Here is a 24864-nt window from a genome sequence, read left to right on the forward strand (position 1 = left end):
AGAAGAAGGCAGGCAGCTGTCTACTTTGCCTGGTCTCTCAACGGACCCTTCTGCTGTGGGGTTACTGAGGGTCGAAGAACAGCAGGTGCCAATTGCTAATACAACAGTGCACCGACGGCAATATCGTACCAACCGAGACTCTCTAATTCCTATCCATAAGTTGATTCGTCAACTGGAGAGTCAAGGAGTCATCACAAAGACCCGCTCCCCTTTTAACAGCCCTATATGGCCTGTGCGTAAGTCCAATGGCGAGTGGAGGCTGACGGTAGACTATCGTGGCTTGAATGAAGTTACACCACCATTGAGTGCTGCCGTGCCAGATATGCTGGAACTTCAGTATGAACTGGAGTCAAAGGCAGCCAGGTGGTACGCTACAATTGATATCGCTAATGCGTTTTTCTCAATTCCTTTGGCACCGGAATGCAGGCCACAGTTTGCTTTCACTTGGAGGGGCATCCAGTATACCTGGAATCGACTGCCCCAGGGGTGGAAACACAGCCCCACTATTTGCCATGGACTGATCCAGACCACACTGGAACAGGGTGATGCCCCAGAACATCTGCAATACATTGATGACATCATTGTATGGGGCAACACAGCAGAAGAAGTTTTTGAGAAAGGTGAAAAGATAATCCAAATCCTTCTGAAAGCAGGCTTTGCCATAAAACAGAGTAAAGTCAAGGGACCTGCCCAGGAGATTCAGTTTTTGGGAATAAAATGGCAAGATGGGCGTCGTCAGATTCCGATGGACGTGATTAATAAAATAACAGCTATGTCCCCACCAACCAACAAAAAGGAAGCACAAGCTTTCTTAGGCATTGTGGGTTTCTGGCGAATGCATATTCCTGACTACAGCCAGATTGTAAAACCCCTCTACCAAATAACCCGAAAGAGGAATAATTTTGAATGGGGCCCAGAGCAAAAACAAGCCTTTGAACAAATTAAACAAGAAATAGTCCATGCGGTAGCCCTGGGACCAGTCCGGACAGGACAAGATGTCAAAAACGTGCTCTACACCGCAGCCGGGGAGAATGGTCCCACCTGGAGTCTCTGGCAAAAAGCGCCAGGGGAGACGCGAGGTCGACCTCTTGGGTTTTGGAGTCGAGGATACAAAGGATCCGAAACCAACTATACTCCAACGGAAAAAGAGATATTGGCAGCATATGAAGGAGTCCGAGCTGCTTCTGAAGTGATTGGTACAGAAGCACAGTTGCTCCTGGCACCCCGATTGCCAGTGCTCGGCTGGATGTTCAAAGGGAGCGTCCCGTCTACACACCACGCAACTGATGCCACATGGAGCAAGTGGATCGCGCTGATCACACAAAGAGCTCGGATAGGAAACCTCAATCGCCCAGGAATTTTGGAAGTAATCACTAACTGGGCTGAAGGTAAAGACTTTGGAATGTCACCAGAGGAGGAGGAGGTGACACGTGCTGAGGAGGCTCCACCTTATAATGAACTATCAGACAATGAGAAGAAGTACGCTCTGTTTACCGACGGGTCCTGTCGCCTTGTAGGAAAACATCGAAAATGGAAAGCTGCTGTATGGAGTCCTACTCGACAGGTCGCAGAAGCTACCGAAGGAGAAGGTGAATCAAGCCAGTTCGCAGAGGTGAAAGCCATCCAACTGGCTTTAGACATCGCTGAACGAGAAAAGTGGCCAATGCTCTATCTCTATACCGACTCTTGGATGGTAGCAAATGCCCTGTGGGGATGGCTACGGCAATGGAAGCAGAGCAGTTGGCAACGCAGAGGTAAACCCATCTGGGCTGCCCCGTTGTGGAAAGACATTGCTGCTCGAGTAGAGAAGCTGATTGTGAAAGTACGACATGTAGATGCCCATGTACCCAAGAGTCGGGCCACAGAAGAACATGAAAACAATCAACAGGTGGATCAGGCCGCCAAGATTAAAGTGGCTCAGGTGGATCTGGACTGGCAACATAAAGGTGAAAAATTTCTAGCTCGTTGGGCCCATGATGCCTCAGGCCATCAAGGAAGGGACGCCACATACAAATGGGCTCGTGATCGAGGGGTGGACCTAACTATGGACACCATTGCAGAGGTGATCCATGAATGTGAAACGTGTGCTGCAATCAAGCAAGCCAAGCGGTTGAAACCTCTTTGGTATGGAGGGCGTTGGTCGAAATATCAATATGGAGAGGCTTGGCAAATTGACTATGTCACACTTCCACAAACTCGCAGTGGCAAGCGTTATGTGCTTACAATGGTGGAAGCGACCACTGGATGGCTGGAAACCTATGCTGTGCCCCATGCCACCGCCCGGAACACGATCTTGGGCCTTGAAAAGCAAGTCTTGTGGCGGCATGGCACCCCAGAAAGAATTGAGTCGGACAACGGGACTCATTTCCGTAACAATCTTATAGACACCTGGGCCAAAGAGCATGGCATCGAGTGGGTATATCACATCCCTTATCATGCACCAGCTTCTGGAAAGATTGAACGATATAATGGATTGCTAAAAACCACACTGAAAGCAATGGGTGGTGGAACCTTCAAACATTGGGATACGCATTTAGCAAAAGCCACCTGGTTAGTTAACACTAGAGGATCTGCCAATCGAGCTGGTCCTGCGCAATCAGAACTTCTACGTACTGTAGAAGGAGACAAAGTCCCTGTAGTGCACATGAGGAATATACTCGGGAAGACAGTTTGGGTTATTCCTGCCTCGGGTAAAGGTAAACCCATTCGTGGGATTGCTTTTGCTCAGGGACCTGGGTGTACTTGGTGGGTGATGCAGAAGGACGGGGAAGTCCGATGTGTACCTCAAGGGGATTTGATGTTGGGTGAAAATAGATGATAAAATGAATTGAATTGTGTGATATTAATTGCTGAATAACCCTGTCCCTGCATACCATCATCACTATGGTTGTCACATTGTACTAATGTCATTATATTAAGAATCATCCAGGTTAATGAAGAATGAACTTCGTCAGAATCAGAACTGATTCCAAACAACCAGCAACTTCTCCAAGATCAACATCTTCAACCTGCAGACAGCGGCCGGATACACCAACTACGAGCTCCAGGCGCCACACGCAACAAAGACTACATGTCATCCGTTCTACCGACTGAGCGAATTCCACGTCGTCTTTCCTGCCCTGAGAGACTGCTGTAACAGATGAAGACACATTTTGGAGGGATGACCCATGGCTAAGGGAATAGTATATATGTAAGGTTTGAGCATGACATGCATGGTATGGAATAAGGGGTGGATACTGTCCCAGTTTTAGCTGGGACAGAGTTTTTTTTTAACAGCCAGAAGAGCTCCCTGTTTTGGTTTCACTCAGAGGCTCACTCTGAGAAGAATGTTGATAGCAAGCTGATGTTTGTGGTTGGAAGTGAAACTCCAAGGACTTTTCAGTGTGCGGAGTACAGAAACACGGCAGGATAAGGGGGGAGCATAGCTGGGACAAGGGGGACACGATTCCCCTTGTCATTTGTGTGGAACTTAAGACTGAGGGCCAAACTGGCCAATTAGTATTCCATATCATGCAGCGTCATGCCCAGTATAAAAGCGAGGGTCAGCCGGGAAGAAGGGCTTTTGCGCTTTTGCTCTTTTTGCACTTTTGCTCTTTTGCGCTTGCTGCGCTGCTGCTCTGCTGTTTTTTTTTTCTTTCTCTCTCTCTCTTTCTCTCCCTCTCTGCCCCTCTCTATTTCGGGGCCTCGCGTTCGTCCGGGATTTGCAGTTTTCGGGACGAGACGGGCTTCGCATACGAGGGGTGGTGAGCACCTACATTGTATTAAATCATCTGTATTAAATCACTCTTATCTCAACCCACGGGTTTCACGTTTATCCTTTAATTCTCTCCCTCATTCCTGGGGGTGGGGGAGGGGGAGTGACCGGCTGTGTGTGGGGCGGTTCAACATAACCCACGACAGACATTTACATTTTCCTCATGCTCCAGTGTTTTCTTAAGGTTTGTGTATACACATGATTTCTAATAAAGACTGTTGGACATACATAAGTAGTAACAGTAGTGAGTAAGAAGTGATGAAAACTCAGTGCTTTCTGACTTCTAGCTGAGTATTCTTTGACCCTGGACTGTCATGTACTGGAAGAAGAAATCTCTGTGTCCCAATCCTAGGTGATGGCAAGGCTGTTCATCTGGCATGCAGTATGATATGTCATATGATATCTTTATGTATCAGCATAAAGCTATGTGGTTCTAGCCTTATCCTGTAGATGCCGATATTTGTTAGGCTCAGTGATTAATCATAATCCAGCACCATCTCTCGTCAGAGTGCTACGTGCAGTCTCTTTCCTCAGTATGGTATTTCTTCTGAATTTCGTCTGGAAATAACTTTTGCAAAAGCAGCCTCTACTGTAGTTTAAAATCCATATTTCTAGGAAGAGAGTCAGCCAATAGGTGGACTGCAACCTGCAGCCACTGGGTAGGTGGAAGTTCGCTGCCAATCAGTGAGAAGTGGAAATCTCTGTGTGTGGCAGGACATTAAATACACATCGAACAATTTGAGCAACCTGATCTAGTGGAAGGTGTCCCTGCCCACGGCAGAAGGGTTGGAACTAGACAATCTTTAAGATCTCTTCCAACCCAAACCATTCTGTGAATCTGTGAATTTGCTGTGAAAGCTCTGAGGCTCGAGATGTGTAGAGTTTGAGCTGAGAAAATCCTCATCGTAGGAACGCGCCATCTTGAGGAGACAACTTCCTGAAGGATTTCATGTATCCTTGTTCTCCTTGACATTCTCCTTTGTTCTTTTCAGATATGTAACAACCAGAATGATGTCTGCATTTTATGATACGTTTTACTGGGCCTCACATTCTCACAGGATCTGTTTTTTCAATCATTTTTTATTTCATAACTTCCTTGCTGTAGCTTCAAGAGTTTATGAAGAAATGGAAGATATGACTGGTATGTTAAGTACCTATCACTATCGCCTTACCCTTTCTGGTATCAGACTGTTCCTTCCATTTCATCCATGCAGAACAGTTTGCAGGCTTCTCTTTTAACTCTTCATATTGCACTTTCTTGTTTTGATTCTTCCATTCCCCTGCATGTTTCACAAGGGCCTGGGTGGCAAACTCTGCTGTTAGTTCCATCCTTGCCTAAGACAGGCTTTTATTTTCTGTTGTCAACCTGCCATGTAGAACCTGTAGTAAATTTTACATCTTACTTTCCTCAGGTAAGGAGGCCTTTGGAGACTATTCTTTCCAATAAATGGCAGATGCAACTGTAGGAGTGGGAATCGAGTTTATTTATGTAACAAAAAAATGTAGTCTGAGCTACTCTAAACAATGAAGCAATGAATGATTTCTTTTCTCACGTTTTCTGATCTTCCTGTTTAGTGACTTACCTCGCTTAAGGAATAGTTTGTTATCTGTGAAGGTAATAGTTTGTTGTGGTTTGAGCGTGGGGACTAGATGAGCTCAGGTACGAAGGCGTGTTTAGTTATGGCTATATTTAATGTTGATAAGTTGCTCAGCATCCAGATCCCACAGTGGGGGAGATGCCCACCCGGGAGAGAAGCCAGCACAGTGGTTCCCCACGCGACCTCCCTGCCCCGCAGCAGGGGGACAGGGCAACCCAGGAGGGCACTGCTAGAGTCAGCACAGTGGTCTTACGCTTACTGATTAAGTAGAAGAGAAAAGAATAAAAACAAGTCAGAGTGTTGGTGATCTTTGTCTTCTAGCCTATTTTAGCCGTTGTGAATGGACTTGTTTATTATAACAGTTTGAACAAAATCTGAAGAAAATGGGCTATTTCAAGAGTTCCAGCATTTTCTACTGTGTGCTTCAGTTTAATGTTTGGAAATAATATATGCATTCATTAATATTTTAATGTAACTGGCACAGAAAAGGGCAATATGTTACATATAGAATCTTTTTCCAAATATATCCATTTATATCAATGAGTATAGAATCTCCTTCTGAAATCTTTTCAGTACATTGTTCATTAAGATAGATAGATAGATCCTTTACCAAAAGTGCCAGTCCCAGGTGTTGACAACCTAGTAGTAATGATATGAGGGGTAGGCATTGACAGATGGATATAAAATCTCGCGAAAAACCAGTACCAAAACCAAGGACTATAATTGCCTTCTCGTGTTGCCCTTTAAGCTCCAATCATGTCACTTCATATGAATGAATACCAAGACATAAAAGACATTTCCAAAGATAAAGTTTTCTATTGAGTCATTGTGTTTTAAAAGGATCTGGAGAGTTTTATATGTCAAGGCCTATCTCATATCTAGAAGACAGATATTTGACCATATAGTTCTCCAAATCACATTTGGAGAAGTATCATTCATTTAGAAACTATTAAAGCTATAGGATTTTTTTTTTCAACTATATCATTCTTAATAGCTGTTATAAGTAGCATTACACGTCCTGTTACCAAGCAGTCTCTTCTCTATACAGTTGTTGGCATAGTATTCTTTCGTATAGTGTCTGTGTCTTATATGTTGTAAGATTTATATATCTGTTCTTCAATATATTCTTGTCTGACATCATTTTTGGGGTTCTTGAAAGTTTCTGCCTTGCTGCTATTTATTTCAACATCAATGACTGAGACTTTTTAAGGCCCTCTTCCCCCTATCTATATAGTTATATGTGCTGATTCAGTCCAGAGCTCTTCTGGAATTGACTTTCCCTGGATTTCTAACACCTTTGGGAATTACATGTAAGCAAAAGATACATGCTGAATTTAAGAATATACTACTTGCACTGCTTTCATATGTGAACCGTGTCTATCAGCATCTTAAGTTGGGGCAAAATCTTTTCTGCTTATACAAGTCTTTAATGGCTTGTTCTGCAGTGCAATTGTTTGCCCCAGTGCACAGAACATGATACTGTTCTGAAATAAAGCCCCTGTCTCCAATTTATATGCTTTGATGAGAGACAAACCCGCTGGTCACGCTCTGACCCTCCTGCAGAGTAAACGTTATTCCATGAGGGTGATAGTGACTGAGAAGACAGATTGATCACGCCTAAATATTGCTTCTAACCCAAAAGCCACTGTTGCGGCTATGCGAATTTCATCCCTAAAAATTGCTTTTGATTTTGTACCCAGCTAGCAGCTCAGTGGCTGTACCTCTTAGTCTCTCATAAAGAGTAGGCTACTTTCTTAAATGCAGTTTGGTTGTCTTTGAACATAGGCAAACTTGTTTGGTCAACACCTATACGCTCCAGTGTTTTTATGCATCAGAACAAGACAAAAGTTTTACTCAGGCATGTCCAATTAGGTTTAAAAATTTGTTGCTCAAAGAGAAAATATGTTTCCAAAATGCATATTCTTCCGCCGTAGACTAAGTCCAAATGCAACAGCCACCCTACTCACTCAAAGAACTGCTTGACATACAAGCAGATCAAACCACCTGTCACATACTTAATGGATAAATCTGCCTTCTCTCTCCATTGCTGGCACGTTTGACACTGATGAATGCATTTTTTTTCTCAGAACTTAGATGATAGGAAGTGTCATGGCCAAATTGATACTTCAATTCTTAAACATAATGGTAGATATTACAGAGCTGGTACCGCTTTGAGAAACAGATAATAAAGTCCTTGACTACTTGAAACAATAAAAGGTCTCAGAAAGGAATATTTCATGTTGGTATCCTGGCCATTTACAGTTTCAGTAATTACATTCAGTCTATTTGAATGTATCTTGATGTTTCATGCAGGGCACTTATTCTTCCTCTAATGTCCTAGAAACAGAAAACAAAACAAAACAAGCCTACTGAGTGTTGTGCGACGGGAGGTACATAATTGCTTCTCCTTTGTAGCACAACTGGAATGAGTGATTGTTAGAGTATACACATCAAGTACTTTGGAAGCCTTCAGAGTGAAGAGTTTTAATAAACTGTAGATACTATTAAAGGATATCATTAGCAGAACAAAATGCTAGTTAAAAAAGCAAAAAAAAGTATTAATTTCAGCTTTTCTGCTCAATTGACAATTAGTAACACTTTCTAAAGAGTTTTCCTTGCCTATAATGAAATAAAATTGCACAGCCATTATAGAGTCAACTGTAACTATATTTTTAGGTTGTTTTTTAAACTGATACAGATGTCTGCTTCACTTTAGCCTTAAACCATAAATAAATTATTCTGAAAAGAAAAATTATATCTAGACTGCAGGGAACTAGAAAGTGAAATAAGTTATTTGTGTGTTTGACTGAGACATAAACAGTAGGTTTTCAGCTGCCTGAATTAAAATTAATGTCATTAATGTCACAATTAAAATTATTAAAATTAATGTCACAAATATTGCAATTCAGTTCTGGCAAGTTTTGGAGTAGAATTTCCTTTCACACTTGCTTGCAAAGCTAGCGTGCGTTTCTCTCCAAATCTTATAGTCATGAAATTTTATCGTTGCATAAGAAGTTCAGAACTGAGTCAAACCCAAGATCTACTGAGCCCAGTATCCTTTTTCCAACAGTAGTTGTTAATGTTTCCCTAGAAAAGCTGAACAGAGCAAGAGTATCTAATGTGTCTCTTAACACTCTCCCTGCCCCAAGTTATTCAGTGCTTTTCTGAGAAAAATGCAGTTTTGTATTAGCTCTTACACATTGATTTTTGCTGTAGTTGTCCAATATCCCCTTGAACACTTGTAGACTTTCAACGTCCAGATTTTTTTTTCTCATTAGACTCTAGAATGTGTTATATATTGCGCAAAGAATCACCTCTTTTTCTTTGTTCTGAACCTAGTTCCTGATAGTATCATTTGATGCCTCCTAGTTTTTGTACTGGAAAAAGCTACAAAAACTAATTCCCATTCACTGTCCTCTATGCAACTTACTATATTGTAAGAGCCTCCTGATTTCAGTCTGTCTCTTTTCCTGGATGAAGAGTTATAGCCTACTCTGTTATTCCTTGTACAGGAGTGAGTTTGTGCTTCCATCATCCTTATTGACCTTTTCTGAACGTTTCTAGCAGTTTCAGCTAGGAAGGGACCAAAATGGCATGCCATCTTCAAGGTGGAGTGAATGTTGGATTTCTACAGTGATATAGTTATATTCTTTGTCTCTGTTCTTTTGCTAAGACTTTCAAAAATTTTATTTGTCTGTTTGACCACTGCTGAACACTGCCCTGATGATGTCATGGAACCATCTGCATTAACCCCAAGGTCTTACTCCTTAATAGAAATGACTGATTCAGAATCAGTCCTAATTCCTTATATAAATAGTATGCATAGGAAAAATAATCTCTCATTAGCTTTGATCTGTTATTGTATTTTTTTGTGCTGTTTTGTTACCCAGTTACTATTTTGTATGATGTTCTGCATCTATTTTCAGTTCACTTATTCTTCCTGTCTCAGTAAGCAACTAAGTTAATCTTACTGCTTGTATTTATTATTTTTTTTCAAATTCTTCGTATTTTAAATAATGCGGGTTGCGAAATAGGCAACAGTGGAACGTCACTGGTGACCTTCCTCCATTGTGAGAATTATGCATTTAATGCATCCTCTTCTTTTCTATCTATTTTCTAGCTAATTTTAATTAGCAGTGTATCTGTGGAAGACTATTCCCTCATGGTTCCTATGTTTCCATAACTCAGCTTTAAAAAATATGCGAATTCTTCAAAGGTAGATCAAATTCATCAAAGTCTGCCAATTCTGTTTTTTGTTACAGTTTCTCACACTGTCTGGAGATTTTGTTCTATAGTTTGTTCTAATTTGTTTAGTGTAGACCTTAAGCTTCCTAAGCCTTAACTGGAACCTTTTTATAAAAAAAAAAAAAAGAGATTTTATGTTCAATGTTGTAGTCTTTCTGTATCAAGGCTTTGTTGAGAAGTATTACGCCAGTGTTCCTACTTTAATTCATCCCTGAGTTCCTTTAAGACTAGGGTGAATGCTCTCTGACCCTGATGATTTGCTACTGTTATTTAGTCAATTTGCTTCTAAAGTGGTTTCAAATTCAGACAGATCCATACATCCTTTGTGCTACAAAGCGTGTTGGAGGAACGTCTCTAGTTTCTTTCACACTAATGAAGAGTGTTCATTTTTCTTCCCTTCAGTAGCTTTACTTTCTCTAAGTATGCCTTTTATATCTTGATCATAAATCGGCCCTGCAGTTTCTTTGGCAGACCTCCTGCTCCTGATAGATTTAAAGATTTAAAATTAATTTTGATACTTTTTGGCAGTTGTTGGAAGTCTCTTTACTGGTACTGCCTAATTCTATTTTTCAATTATACTTGCTTGTGTTCCTTTTTCTTGTCTTCAATTGGATATGAGGTCCATTAGTCTTTACATGTACTAACCTCTCTTAACCTCCTCACTAGGCTTGCAATTTTCCTTTTTCTCTTAATTAAGCCCTTCTAATAAGTAGCATTCATTGGCTCTGTGCTTCCAGTATGGTACCCTTAAGTACTCTTCCTAATGCCTATAAAGATTTAATTTTCTTCACTGCCTTCTTCAGTTTTCCTTTCGACAAGATTCCTCTCTTTTGCATATTTCCCTTCTTGGGATCACAGTTGCATAAACACTGAATGTAATGTACATAGCAGCTGCTATTACAGAGTATCTTTTCAGCTGTAAAAATTCTATCTAAATCCTGCATACTATACTCAAGACTACGGCAAGTACTGAATCTAATCTTCTGAGCTACATGAAGCAACGACTGATAGAGACCTGCGTTTTATTGACTGCATTATATCCTTATGTATATCTGTCTGGTCTACTGGAGGTTAAGTGAAGTCTGTTACCACCATTACATTTCTCATTCCCGTTGCCTTTTTGCATACCTCAGTCATTGTTATCATCCTAGTTGAGTGGTCACTAGTACAGACTCTGGCTTGTATTTAGTCTTGAATCTTTTCTCTTACTTGTAGAGGTAGTTGCCTTATTAGTTTTATTTGAGTCACCTACCACCATTACAGCTGTCTAGGATCTCTACTTTAAGAAGGGCGTTCACACATCAAGAAAGTACGTTGACATCGTCCCTTATGAGAACTACTAATGGAATTACTTCCCATATCATCAACCTGCTGCATCCTGCCAGAAGATGTGACTTGTGGGTTCTGCTTGGATGGTGTTTCCGAAAATCTTCTCAATGAGCCAGATATACATTCCCTCTTCCTCTGGGGAACATACTTAGATCTTTGATACTAACACAGTAAACTGGATCGCTCTCATCTTCCATGAGTTCTGCCTTCATTTCTTCTATGAGAAAGATGGAAAGACAGTCCTTTGAAGGTTATTTGCATGTTCAGGAGGTCTGCAGCTTTCTACTTCTGTTGAGCTTTTCTCAACTAACGCATTCCCTGGACAGCCAAGCATCTGCTTCTGTCATTGCCTTTGCCTCCTTGCTTTACACCTGTGGCTGAGCATCAGCATTATTACAGATTTCTGTTCCCTATTGACCATTTAATGAAAATATTTCAGGTTAATTTCAATGTACATGCTTGGAATCAAATATCTGATAGAAACTATTCTGCCACCTTTGTAAATGAAAATGAGCTTTCTATTTTTGACTGCATTTGAAACATGCAATATGTGCACACAATTCACAGAGGTTTTCTTAACCATACTGAAACATAGCAGTTGGGTATTTAATCCACATTTGTATAGAAGATGAGTTTCTAGTATAAAAGATTCTTGATAATATATTGACAATTAGTCTTATCCTTCCCACTCTGCACAGCTGACAGCTTCAAGGAAAAAGCAGAGGCAGACAGATAGCATTGCCAGTAAAGTAGTCCACATTCAGGAATTGTTACCAGTAGTCACTCAAGTGCACAACCAGTAAATTTTGCTTTGGCAGATAGGGTTATTAGTTTGATAAGTTTTCATGAAACCTGAGCTTGGCTAAACTTTCGACTCACTATTATAAGAATATGCTTGTACCAGTATTAGTGTATTTACTATGTAGTTTATAAAATGATTTGTTAGTGTGACACTATTCAGATTGTATCTATAGTGCTAGCTATAGAAGCATCATCAATTAGAGTATGTTCAGACAAATTTTGAAATATACAGGCTACTGTCTCTTGAATCTTGGCTTTGTGTTGTATTTTATGTTGGAAGTTGAGTTGAGGGCTTAAAGGAGGTAAAGGGTGGTCTCAATATCTAGTGGTAAATGATCCTTGCTCTGAAGTAGAGATGCAATGTGATCCTAGATGTGTCGTGTACATAAGCTAACACCAAATTGATGCTGGTGATTGGGAATTACTTGCATCTTCTAATGTCAAATTATGATGTGTTAAAATGCTGAATATTCAAAACTAAGGCTGAAGCTGGTCATCAAGATACTTTGAACAGAGAAATTTCATGCAAATACTTAGGAAAAGCATTTAGGCATTTCAAGTCTCTAAAACAGAATTAATTGTTCCTAAATCTTTGTGTGCCTCCATTCTTGCTCTGTAGAATGAGGATATTTTTGGCCATTTGTGAAACTAATTTCATTTATGTGAATGTAACTAAATATTGTACTGCTTACTAGCATTAAAAAAAGCCATAGGTATTTTAGTAATATTATATTTAGAACTAAATTAAGCTTATGTTCATGAAATGACATGACAGATTATGCTTTAAATGAAGATAAAAAAGAAATACCTGTACACTGTAAGGTCTCAAGGCCCTATTACTATTAAAAGAAGTTTTTTTTTAAAAAATCCAGTTATGATGTGTTAAACTACAAAAGCTTAAAATCTTATCTTGTATCTGTAGTCTGAATGTGTCTCTTTTCCACTTCAAGTCATTGAAATTTTCACTGTCTCTGTCTATAAGATTTGGTGGTCTTCTGCCAAGGAAGATGCTTTAAACCTATGCTTGATCATCCCTGAGAAGTGCTTAAAAGCAGCTAACTATATTTAACTTCTGGCATCTGTTTCACTACTACACAAATTTCTGAAGCCATTTGGTGTTCCTGTGGCTCTTGCCTGCTACCTCTCCAATTTATTTGAATCATTTTCAAAATGAGTGTATAGAACTAGCAGTATTATTTAAAGCGTGTGGATCACTGCCAGATACAGAAATAATTTATAGTCTCTCTCCTCCTTCTTAATAGGCTCCTGATGATGTAGGGATTACAGTAGTGATTTTGGCTGTGGCATTGTGCAGGAATGTAGTTTTTTCTTGTATTCAGCATGACTCATATGCTTGGTTTTTTTTCACAAGGCCTTTCGCCAGATAGAGTGCTTTTCTCTATTTGTTTGAGCTGTTTTCCTTGTTACAAGGATGATCTTAAATTACCTTGACTTTGAATTACTGTATGCTTAGAACCTGTTGTGTTTATCATTACCTTATCACAAGTGTTGTCCCTTATAAACATTATCGCAATTAATGTAGATTATTTTTCTAGATAATTGATTTTTTTTTTTTTTAAATAATCCAAGTACTGTCTCTATCTCACAAGAAGCATATCCGGTAAATATCTCAATTACATTTTGATTTGGAATCTTTTAGCTAGCCAATTTACATGTCCTTAAAATACATCATATTATCTTGGATAGTTTTGTTCTTTATGTTTTGAATCAAGTTTTTGTGGGGTTTCATATCACTGCCTTAAAAGAGTTATTACAACACTAGTACCCTGTCATCGAGATTTGAAATTTCATAGCAAGTATTCATGTAATTTGAAAAGGTATTTCCCATAACACTATTCCTCTTTAAATGTATTCCTCTTCACATTCTTATGAACTGGTTTTACTCTTGTGGCACAATGGAATGGATGGTTCATTACCAGATTTACAATAATCTGACCTTCTAGGCATTGCGATATAATGAAGATCGATGATGCTATTTATGTGTTTTCTATATTGACTCAGTATTGTTTTTTTTTCTAATCTGGAATTGTACACTGTTCAATTATTGAAAATTCAAAATCAATAACAAAAATCTATCTATAGAAAGTGAAATGTGGCATTTGATCTTGTATGATCGCTAGTCATAGTAATAGCTAAAGATCATAGGATTGAAATAAGTTCATGTAAGTTATCTTGATTATGACATTTGCTTATGCTCAGCTTTTGGCATTTAAATTTGCAGTTTGAATATCTCTAAAAGTAAGAATTTTCTGCATTTTTTAAATGTAGCTTTACTTAAAAAAACTTATGTAAGAAACGTTTAAGTGCATGTTTAATACCTTCTTTCAAAGTGTGCTTTAATGGGAATGTTTGAAACTGTAATAAGCAATGCTATGAATGATGAAAATATAAAGATCAAGATTATGACAGTATGTTATACAAATAGATTGCTTTGTAGGGATACAAAATCAATTAAATCATCAGTATTATCATTTGAAATGTACCTATCAACCATATAAAACCACATATTATTTATAGTTGAATAAATAATAACTTGCTTGTCTTTCAAAAATCCATGCAGAGTATGTTTATTTGTTGTTCAAATATGCTAAAGCAATCTAAACTGTCACGATATTTATTCCATCATCCCTATGTGATGGGATATTTGGGATAATTTGTTTCCAGGGTGTAAGTTTAGGTGGAGAGAAACATTAATTAAATAAGCAGGAAGGATTTATGTCATTAAAAATTAATCTTGGGAACGAAACACTGAATTTAAAGGTAGACACATACTCTAATTCAGGTTGGATCTAAAATTTCCCAGTGCATATAATTTTGATCAAAAGTTTTGGTGCAGTTCAAAATGAAGAAAAGAATCTCTGAAACAGTTTGAATTAGCAGAAATTTCAATAAAGATGAATTGTATAATCTGAAATTGAATCATATAAACCTTTTGGTATAAATCAGGTACCATATTTCATAACATAGTAGTTTTCAATTTTTAGCACAGACTGGTGTAGTATAATGTTCATGGAAACAGAAGAGAGAAATTTTGAAAATATATGAAAGTATTCTTATTTTTTTTTAATATGTGCTTTAGTTTTACACTCCTACAATGAGACTGAAATTTATGATTTATTCTATTCCCCCTTCTCCTGAGTCAATACAGACATATGTCTGATAAGGTAGGTGTTAGGAAAAAAGCTAAATTAAGTTATTAATATATGATTATGGGCTTGACTATTGAAATAAAAGTTACATTTTTCTGAATTAGTGAAATCATAAACGACTCAATCAGGAAGTATACATGGAGGATTAATCTCATGTATAATTTCTGATATATGGAAAAAATAATTTATATTCAGGAATTACTGTTTTAGGTTGTGGGAAGATGACATTCTAGGCAGTACTGTTCAGTATGTTGCAAAAAAATTCCCCTCAACTCTATAATTATTATAAATAGATGAAGTGCTATTATTATGTTGTCAGGCACTAAGATTTACACATTAATCAAATGTCAAATTCAGTATACCATTAAACATGATAGATTGCTGTAGAAAAGTATTGATAAATGTTCATCTCCTTCATACACTTCAACATCGAATGCAAGAAAGTAACTATTTGAAGTAGACTATCACTAAAAGACTTTTGACATATACTGCAAAAAATTGGTATAGGTCTGAAGATATGGGTTAGAAAACATTGGTATTCATGATTGAAAAATGAGAATAAATATCATGTGCATACATAATAGTGGATAAAGAATGTAAATCAGCTGTGAAAATGCACATCTCAGCTCTTCATACAGTTTTCTTATGAAAACATTTGTCAAAACAAAGCAAAAGCATGTAAAAATTTCTGTTTAGGAAGAATTATCACTTCGGCAATAGAAAAACATACTAAAAGTCTTCATGCACAATTCACACACAAGTTCTGCTGTCTGTGGTAAGCAATTAAATAAGTCCCTATAAATCAGTGTTGAATGATACTTCAGTTCTGAACTTGATCACTCAGATTCTAGGGTAACTTTAAGAATTTTTTTTTTTTAAGTAAAAAGCAGTTTAGAAACAACTTCTGTGCTTGTTCAGATATTGTGTTTTCACCTAAATGTTTTTTTTTCTACAATTTTTTAAAGCACAGAACTGTTACACTTCGTAGACAACCAGTTGGTGGCTTGGGCTTAAGCATAAAGGTAAGGCTAACCTCTGGTTTCTTCTTCTAATTTTCAGCATGACTAGTTCACTTCAATCTTAATTGAGATCTCACAATTAATATACATCTTTTACAGGGTGGTGCTGAGCACAAAGTGCCTGTCGTCATATCAAAAATATTTAAAGACCAAGCAGGTAACATATTTGTTATTTACATCTATAATACTGTACTATATATATGTTTTTTTTTTTTTTAATTAAATGTTCTTTAAACTGAGAATTAAAACCTATTTATGGCTCATTCTTTCGGCATCACGCTATCTTTAAGTCTGTCTATAAATGTCCAAATGATTCATTTGCCTTTGTGTTGAATTTAAAATCTATGATCTTTTCAAGTCATTTTAGTCTTTTTAGCACATGTACTTGAAATTTTTCTGATAAGTAATAGTTTCAGAAAACGCATGCTTTACTGCAGTAAGACAGTTATGTTGTAAACAAAATATTTGGAGTTACTTGTGAAAACAAAACTATGACATAGGAAGTCTATTTGTGCACTTAACCTTTGTAACCCGGAGGATAAAAAATACAAACCAGACATATTTTTTCCCCCACACAGTGATTACCTGCTCTTTGGTGACTGTGCCTAGTTGCAAACAGAGAGTGACTTTTAATGTTTATTATAGTGATGATAACACAAGATCTAAACCAGTATAGTCTAATGTAGCTAAACTGACATTTATCTAGCGAAAGGAGCCTTTGGTGGACCATGTCAGACCTTGACCTGACCTTGGCAAATTTGAGAACTGTTTTGGAAAACAAAGGGGCCCTTCACAAGGAAAAGAACCACCTTTGCCCACGGGTGGACTTAAAAGTCTTAGCTGATCAAAACCAGTCGTATTTTCTTCTTGGATGGGCATGGTCATGGGGACCAGTTTGTTCTTTTCTTTGCTGAGGTATTCTTTTACGTATTTGAAGATTTGTCATATTTCTATGATAAGCTTCTATGTGTTTACTCTCTTCTCTGGAATAAATCTACCCGTTTCATGTAAATTTTCCTGCAAGAAATGACAGAGCACTGCAGTGTGACCCTCAGTGCACGACCTGCTTCTTAAAGGACTCAGAGCCATTGGCGTGATCTTTTCAACTCACCAGCCTCTCTTCCTGCTTTGCTGCAGTGGAGAGTAAGCACGTTTGCTTTGCACCATGTCCAACCTCGTGCTTTACTAGACTGCAGACTGTGCGTGTTTTTCTCCTCTGCATTTTCTTCAGCAGGTCCTAATTTTGCTTGAAATGTAATACCCAAGCTCAGTAACCTGTTTTCAGCTGATACCTTGTGAGTATTGAATAGATTGACTATGCCAGTATCCTGTTGGAAAGACTATTTCAAGTTTCCTACGTACGGTACTTACACATTCAGTATGATGTTTCTTTTTATGATCTTGTTTCTGCAGTAAGGAAGAGAAGGTGGTTTTATGTGAATTTTGTTATTGTATATAGAAAAATAATAGGCTCCTTGAATATACAGCATAATAAACCATACAAAGAAAATAATACATAATAATAATCAAATGAATATAAGCATTCAGGTCTAAGAAAAGTAATTCAGGAAATTAATCACCAACAGGGAAAGGTATCTTCTGCACTCTTTGAATGTAGTACTTTTAATCAAAGTTAGTAGTGAGTTTGTATATAAAATACTTATATGCAGTTTTGTACATTATGGATAGTTTTTCGTGAACTGCATTTATTTGTAGAGTAACAAATGCAACAACAATTTTATGAGGTCAGCTGTTTACCTCAAATTTGAAAATCTCTCCTCAGAAGATACTTGGTTTAAGATCTTATTAACTTTTTGTCTAAGGAAGCTCCAAAATGGGTAGCTAGAGGCAACGCTGTATCACAGTAAGGCCATATGCAATGTTCCTGCCTGAATTGGGGAATGGCATGAAGACACTGACACACTTAACAAGATATGAAGAAAGTAGTCTAATATAGTATCAGTTGTGCCATTGGCATGAAGATGAGACTCCCACCTCGGCTTTCAGCGTTTGGGTCACATGAACTCCTGAGATCCCTTCCAGTCTGAGTGATTCTGTGATTCATTTAAGTCCTGCAAATGCTAAAGATCAGAGATATGTGATATACATGCTTTTTGTGGCATGTTACTTCATGCACTCCCGTTCCACTTGCTGGATGTCTGTGCAGCAGAAGACAGTCTGCAGGTTTTTGCTTGTTTGTTTCTTATGGGACATGAATATTTCTAAAAAGCATCAACAAACTTTGGAAGTGAAGAACCTTCTTGTACTGTAAATCTTTTTACGGTCATAGAATCATTTAGGTTGCAAAAGATGTGGAAGATAACATTGAGTCAAACTGTTAACCTCACACTTCCAAGTCCATCACTAAACCATGTCCCTAAGCACCACATCTACAGGTCTTTTATATACCTCCAGGGATGATGAATACACCACGTCCCTGGGCAGCCTGTTCCAATGCCTGACAACCCTTTCCATGAGGAAATTTTTTCTAATATCCAATCCAAACCTTCCCTCGCACAACTTGAGGCCATTTCCTCTTGTCTTGTTGCCTGTTACTTGGGAGAAGAGACTGACATCCACCTCGCTACAACTTCCTTTCAGGTAGTTGTAGAGAGTGGGATCATCTCCCCTCAGCCTCCTTTTTTACACGCTAAGCAACCTCAGTTCCCTCAGCCACTCCTCATACGACCTGTGCACCACACCATTTACCAGCTTCGTAGTACTTCTTTGGACACACTCCAGCACCTCAATGTCTGTCTTGTAGTGTGGGGCCCAAAACTGAACACAGTATTTGAGATGTGGCCTCACCAGTGCTGAGTGCAGGGGGATGATCACTTCCCTCGTCCTGCTGGCCACACTATTTCTGATACAAACCAGGATGCTATTGGCCTTCTTGGCCACCTGGGCACACTGCTGTCTCATTTTCAGCCAGTTGTTGTCCAACACCTCCAGTTCCTAGTCTGCCAGGCAGCTTTCCAGCCGCTCTTCCCCAAGCCTGTAGCGTTGCATGGGGTTGTGTTTCTTCTTTGGATATGATCTCAAAAATCTGAAAGTGTTGCTGGTATTCAGCATAGGAAAAAGATAATAACAAATATTATTCACAGCATTATTTTGATAGTATCATATTTAATTGGTAATGAATAGTAATTAAGATAATATGTCCAAATTTAAGTCACAGATGACCTTAAGGGAATATTTCTGGTTTAATAATCTAATGCTTTAATGTTAGAGGAAATAATCTGATAATATTATTTAAGGGAAAATAACAACGGAGTTCTAAAACTATGTGCATTCTTTCTCTCTGTATATATGTTATCATACACAGATACATACTTAAATATATATATTTGTGTATAAAAGGGTGTCTGGAAAAATATTTGTGTTGGATATAATGAGAGGAAATGTTAAGTATGAGGGAGACTTGAGGTTCATTCAGATTTATCTCAAACTGAATTTTGGACTGAATGTCTGTATGTTCATAACGTGAATAAATTACCAATGGACTTTCATTATACAAGGTAATGATAACTGTGAAACTGATAGGCTACCTTCAAAGGTGGCTTTGAATTAAGCAGTAAGATTAGTTGCTACTTCAAATAAATATACTGATTTTTTTTAAAAAAAAATAAAAGTTATATCATGCAGTAACATTTGAAAATACATCAATTACCCGATAAAAAAGGGATTTCTTATCAGGAATTTTACTTGTTGAGTCCTTGAGTAAAATATCTGAACTTATGTGAGTAAAATAGTCCTTACTGATTAAATTACTGATTTCCTAAAATGTCTGATAACTTGTGATACTTTTTGTGAAATTTAATATCCATTGAATGACAACATTGCAAAATCATATTTGCAACCTTACTTTGCTTGGATTCACTACTATTTTATAGTTCCAAAGCTAGAAGTATAACAGAATAAAGCAGTTGCCTCATTTTAAATCTTTACAACCTTTGTGCCATCCTAAGTAATGTAATTAGTCAGCTATCTTTACACTCTTTAAATTTTTCAAATATAGGAGAAGGGCTGTTGTTGGTATTGACCTAAGCAGCAGTGGAAGGCGTCTACACTTCAGTTGTTGAGATAAGGTGAATGTTTCAATTGCATTTAATTTCATTATTCAACACAAGCACTTCTGTCGCAACAATGGTAATAAATACTATTCCTACAGTTTTTACTGGCTTAGAGACCTCTCAGCTGTGATCACTGTGTTTATAACTTTGAAGTTAAGTTATCCTAGGTCACTCTATTCATAAAGACTTTCCTGAATAAGTTCACTGAAACGTACACAGAAACTCAATTCAAGAGCATAGCTTTACATTTCCGGAAGACAAGTGGTCACTCAGTGGTGAAGACTAATGTCCAGTGTATTACAAATCACGGTAAAGAATGTCCTTAGTTTTTCCTGAGTACCTGCCCTCCTCAACAGTATTAAATAAGAGCAAGTTTTGCTAATGCCAGTGACTCGTCACTGAGTTTAGGCTTTTTACATTTTTCTGCAGATTCTATCTTCTGTTCTAACAAAGGTGACATTTTTTCCATACCACCAAAACTTTTACTAAAGTTAGTTTCAGAGGTACAGAAGTCCTGTGCCAGGCAGAATGAGATCAAGTAAATGCAAACACATTTGTAAATTCCGAAGTGATACAATTAGCTACAGAGTAATTTCAATCCCATACGTAATTACTTCACTTTCAAAGTAAAGATTTTTTTTCTCCTACCCATATATCAATCATCCAGTTGACTCAGCATGTTAGCAACATTACTAATAATCTCTGAGATAATGAAAAGATACTATTGATGTTGAAGCTTATTAGTAAGATTTTCTAAGACTGATTCAAGATATCTCTAGGGTTTTTAAATGTAATTTGATACAGTGTTGCTTTTCCTGTATTTTCCTTTTCTATCATTGTACAGTTGTACAATCATTGTACAACAGTTGGTGATTTGCTAACAGCTTCTAGGTGTGTATTATTTTATATATATATCTTATAAATAGTATTAACAATTTATTTATGGTAAAGACTGCAGTAGGTTTACAGTGAAATAGATGTAGAGTCCTGTTCTCAGAGCTGTGTAACTGAATATCCTGAACTTTCAGTCAGGCTTACTTGTACAGTGAATCTGTAAGAAATTTTGTCAGACCCATTAAATACACTTTAAAGAATCTTAATACACAATATATGGATAAAGTGTATGAGCTTTCATGTGTTTACATCTTTCTCTGTTATCTGCTATTCCCATTTTTAATTACTGAATGGTCTTTATGACCTTGTGGAATCTAAAGGGTGGAGACTGTAAAAAAGAATGGACTTTGAAATATAACCTCATCGTACATACAAGTGGTTTACTGCAGATAGTATTAGAAATTTTTGTTGTATAAACATCAGGGAATCAAATTTCTGGTTTGTGCTGCAGAATTGTCAAGTTAGCAATCGCATTTAGTCACCTTGATGCAACTTTCCATTTCTGTGAGACCTGCTACAATAATCTGGCTACTGCTGTGAGCTCTGCTCATATCTCATATTACATGTGGAGTCAGACAAGCAGCAACAATGTGTTAAGGAAGTCTTGTAGCCCAGTCATTAATTATGCTGGGAGACACATTCACGCCACCCGAGACTTTGACTACTAGGCGATGGTTTATGTATGATAGAAGAGACACAAAGAGGAAGATCCTCTTGCTGAGTCACAAGGTTCAGAGTGGATCTTATTGCTTTCTAAGCTCCTTCTCAGAGAGGAGTCTAGGTGCAGCTAGGTCCAAACTTAGTCTCAGACTTGGTCAACAGTTTGTGTCTAAATGATTTGACACGACAGTTTAATTAGTATCGATTCAACATGTAGTCAAAGTTATTAAGGCAAAATCGAAGTCTCGTTTGTGTCCCTTTCACACACACATAAACACACTTCCTTACAGGCTCATCCGTTGGTTTCCCTGGAGCATAGTCACCAGCATGAAGTACTCCAGTCGAATTTATTAGATGGTACAACAGTAAGGAATAGCTTGAGCTGGGTGCCTTCAGAGAGGGACCTCGAACAAAGAATTCCCTGGGCAATTATACCCTTGCAATCTAAGAACTTAGATTCTCCTTACAAGACAATAGTAATATTTGGGTCTGGAGTCTTCCAGTTTCTCATTGGATCCTTTTCCTGTCTCCAGGCAGGCCGTTCCTTTTCTTATCTCGACAGTTGCAGCTTCTGCTGACGGATATGGCTACTTTACCTTTCTGGTTTGCACTGGTTCCGGGACCTTCCTTTGCATAGCGGACTAAAAGTTCAACATGAGTTCAGCCTATCTCGGTGAAAGTTCACGGCTTGCAGCCTAAAGTCTTGCTACTGATGCTAAGCAAACTTCATTTGAGCTAGAAAATGAGTACTACAACAGGTGAAATGGAACAGTGGGCTCAGCTCACTGAGGCATGATGAAAATAGTTACATAAAATTAAATAAAGCCCAGTGGAATAGGAATAGTTTGCATTTTGCCAGTTTCAAAAAAGATCCTCTCTTGAGAGCCAAAATTCATTAAAGCCTTAATTTGAAAGCATTTCCCACCTTCTGTGATAAAAGGTGACTTTAACTCACATTCTGCTGTGTTGAAAAATCTTCTATTTTATGTGTTTAGTCCATTTTTGACTGGGGATGCTGTATATCCTGGCAGGATTGGAACGAGCTCAGGACATTCAGCCACTGAAACATTCTTGGCTTAAAACTGTGTGCTCTGCAAACACAAACTGTGTCCAAATATCACATCCTGGCTGCCTGCATTCAGGACCATCTGTCTGGAGGACACAGTGTCAGTTTGATGAGGGCTTTTAACAGTTTCACTTACACTTACATGCCAAGCAACGACGGTTTAGTACAGAAGCATATGTGATACTTCCCTGATAGGTATTTTTTTCTGTGTTAACTCCAGTCATCCACAAGGTTGGAACACCTTGGGTAACCAAGCTTAGTCTGAACAAGTCTGTGGGTGTGATGTGAGATTACAGTCAAGCTGCACACCATGGTTATATTCGTAGCTGATGTTCTTCATCCCTACAGCTGTACTCACCTTGGCTTCATCAGCCTTAGAGATTTGTTTCACTGAGCCAGCAAGGGCAAGATTAAGGATGAGTTAAGCCCAAATGGAGTTGTTTGCATTTATAAGGAAGTCAGAATGGATCAAAAAATGTTCCCGCAGTGATCCGATTGAGGCAAGGAGTCCCTCCAGAAAAATCCCCAGGGGTGCCCAAGGGAGTCCTGTTCTCAGCAGGTCCTGCAGCCGAACAGAGGGGGTCCCACCTGGGTTGCCAAATCTGGTACCTGAAAAGGAAATTGAACTTTCCAAGACTCATTTTGGAGTTTCAGAAAGCAGGCATTCTTTATTGCAGCGCTGGGTGCACAAGGGTTATCTCCTCCTAGTGTGCACACCTGGCTACTGGACAGAAAATTAGTTATACACTACAATCATGCATAATTCATAACATATTTACATATTCTTAAACAATTGGTTAATTTTCTCTCGCTTTACATGTAAATTACTTTGCATGCTCAGTTGTCTTCCTCCGCCCCTTTCTTTTGGGTCTGGGTTGTCTTCAGGGTAGGTGGTCTGTGAGTCGGTGGTCATGATCTCCCCCTGCTGGAATTACCTTTTCCCCCAAGTCACTGCATGTTCACAGTTCAGAAAAACATGATAACAAAGTTTATGCAGTTTCTGGGATGTTCCCTCCAAGGGCAGACAGTTCTTGATAAAGAGTCTCCGTTTTAATCACTCCTGACAGCTTCAAGGATGGTCATCTTGTTAGTTTCTTTAGGTATGCGTAAATCAGCTACTGCCCACTAAACCCTCATGAAACTCTTACGCAAAAACTTTAGCCCCTTTATTGTTGGATAACAATTTTGCTGTCCTTTGTGCTAATGAAGGTGAAGACTCAACATGAGGCTATCTTTGAGCATAAGGCCTTATTTGAATGAGACATTTGAAGCTGGATGGTATTTAATGTTTATACACTGTTTTCTAATATTACTTACAAATTTATTCGGTATTTTTTAGGTTTATTCATAGTTTCCATCACTAAATTTTAATTAATAAATAAAAATAAAACTTATGGGGAGCAGCTAAGGGAGTTGGGGCTGTTTAGCCTGGAGAAGAAGAGGCTGAGGGGAGACCTGATTACAGCCTACAAATACTTGAGAAGGGATGGTGGGGAGGTAGGGGAAGGGCTCTTTACATTAGTGATGGGTGACAGAACAAGAAGAAATGGGTATAAGCTTAGTCAGAGGAGGTACAGGTTGGATGTTAGAAAGTATTTCTTCTCTGAAAGGGTTGTCAGCCACTGGAATAGGCTGCCCAGGGAGGTGGTTGAGTCCCCATCCCTGGATGTGTTTAAGAATAGGGTGGATGAACTACTTAAGGATATGGTTTAATGGGAATTAGGGACAGTTGGACTGGATGATCTCTAAGGTCTTTTCCAAACTAGAAATCTATGAAATTATTTTTGCCAGTGTTATTTTTCTTCATTACTGGAAAAATAATGATATCTGAAGATAGCATCTACTCACTGTTCTTTCTCCTGGACCTATGCCTCCAGCTCTAAATTTGTTTTCAGAAGGCATAGAAGAGCATTCTTAATATTTCAGATTTCTCTATTTATTATTGCCTCCTCAAGACTAGACAGGCTGCAAAAGGTAGTACCTCTTAGTAGAAAGGACATCTTAATGAACTGTTAAAGATCAGTAAACAAGTAAAAGGAAGGTACTTTGATCCCTAATTCAGGAAAGTATTTTAATTCAAATTTCAAAATTCAAATTTTTTATTCAAATATTCAGTATTTAATTCAATGTTAAGAACATACTTAAGGTCTAATGATAAGAATAGCAGTCATTGTGTATTTAGTGAGAAGCATATAGGTAGATGAGTTCTTGAGTTGACATTCTACTACTAGGATTTTTTTAGAGGGTTAAATGCT

General features: G+C 38.2%; 1 protein-coding gene across 1 annotated transcript in view; it reads left to right on the forward strand.

Annotated features, from left to right (window-relative positions):
* SNTG2 (syntrophin gamma 2) overlaps positions 1-24864 on the forward strand; it is a 304188-nt gene that overhangs the window by 136756 nt on the left and 142568 nt on the right. Inside the window, exons 4-5 of the mRNA XM_086608352.1 lie at positions 15863-15919; positions 16016-16073. Of these exons, the coding sequence (XP_086464478.1) occupies positions 15863-15919; positions 16016-16073 (115 nt within the window). The remainder of the gene's footprint in view (positions 1-15862; positions 15920-16015; positions 16074-24864) is intronic.

The sequence above is a fragment of the Tauraco erythrolophus genome, chromosome 2 (assembly GCF_009769465.1).
Source record: "Tauraco erythrolophus isolate bTauEry1 chromosome 2, bTauEry1.pri, whole genome shotgun sequence".
Classification (NCBI taxonomy): Eukaryota; Metazoa; Chordata; class Aves; order Musophagiformes; family Musophagidae; genus Tauraco; species Tauraco erythrolophus.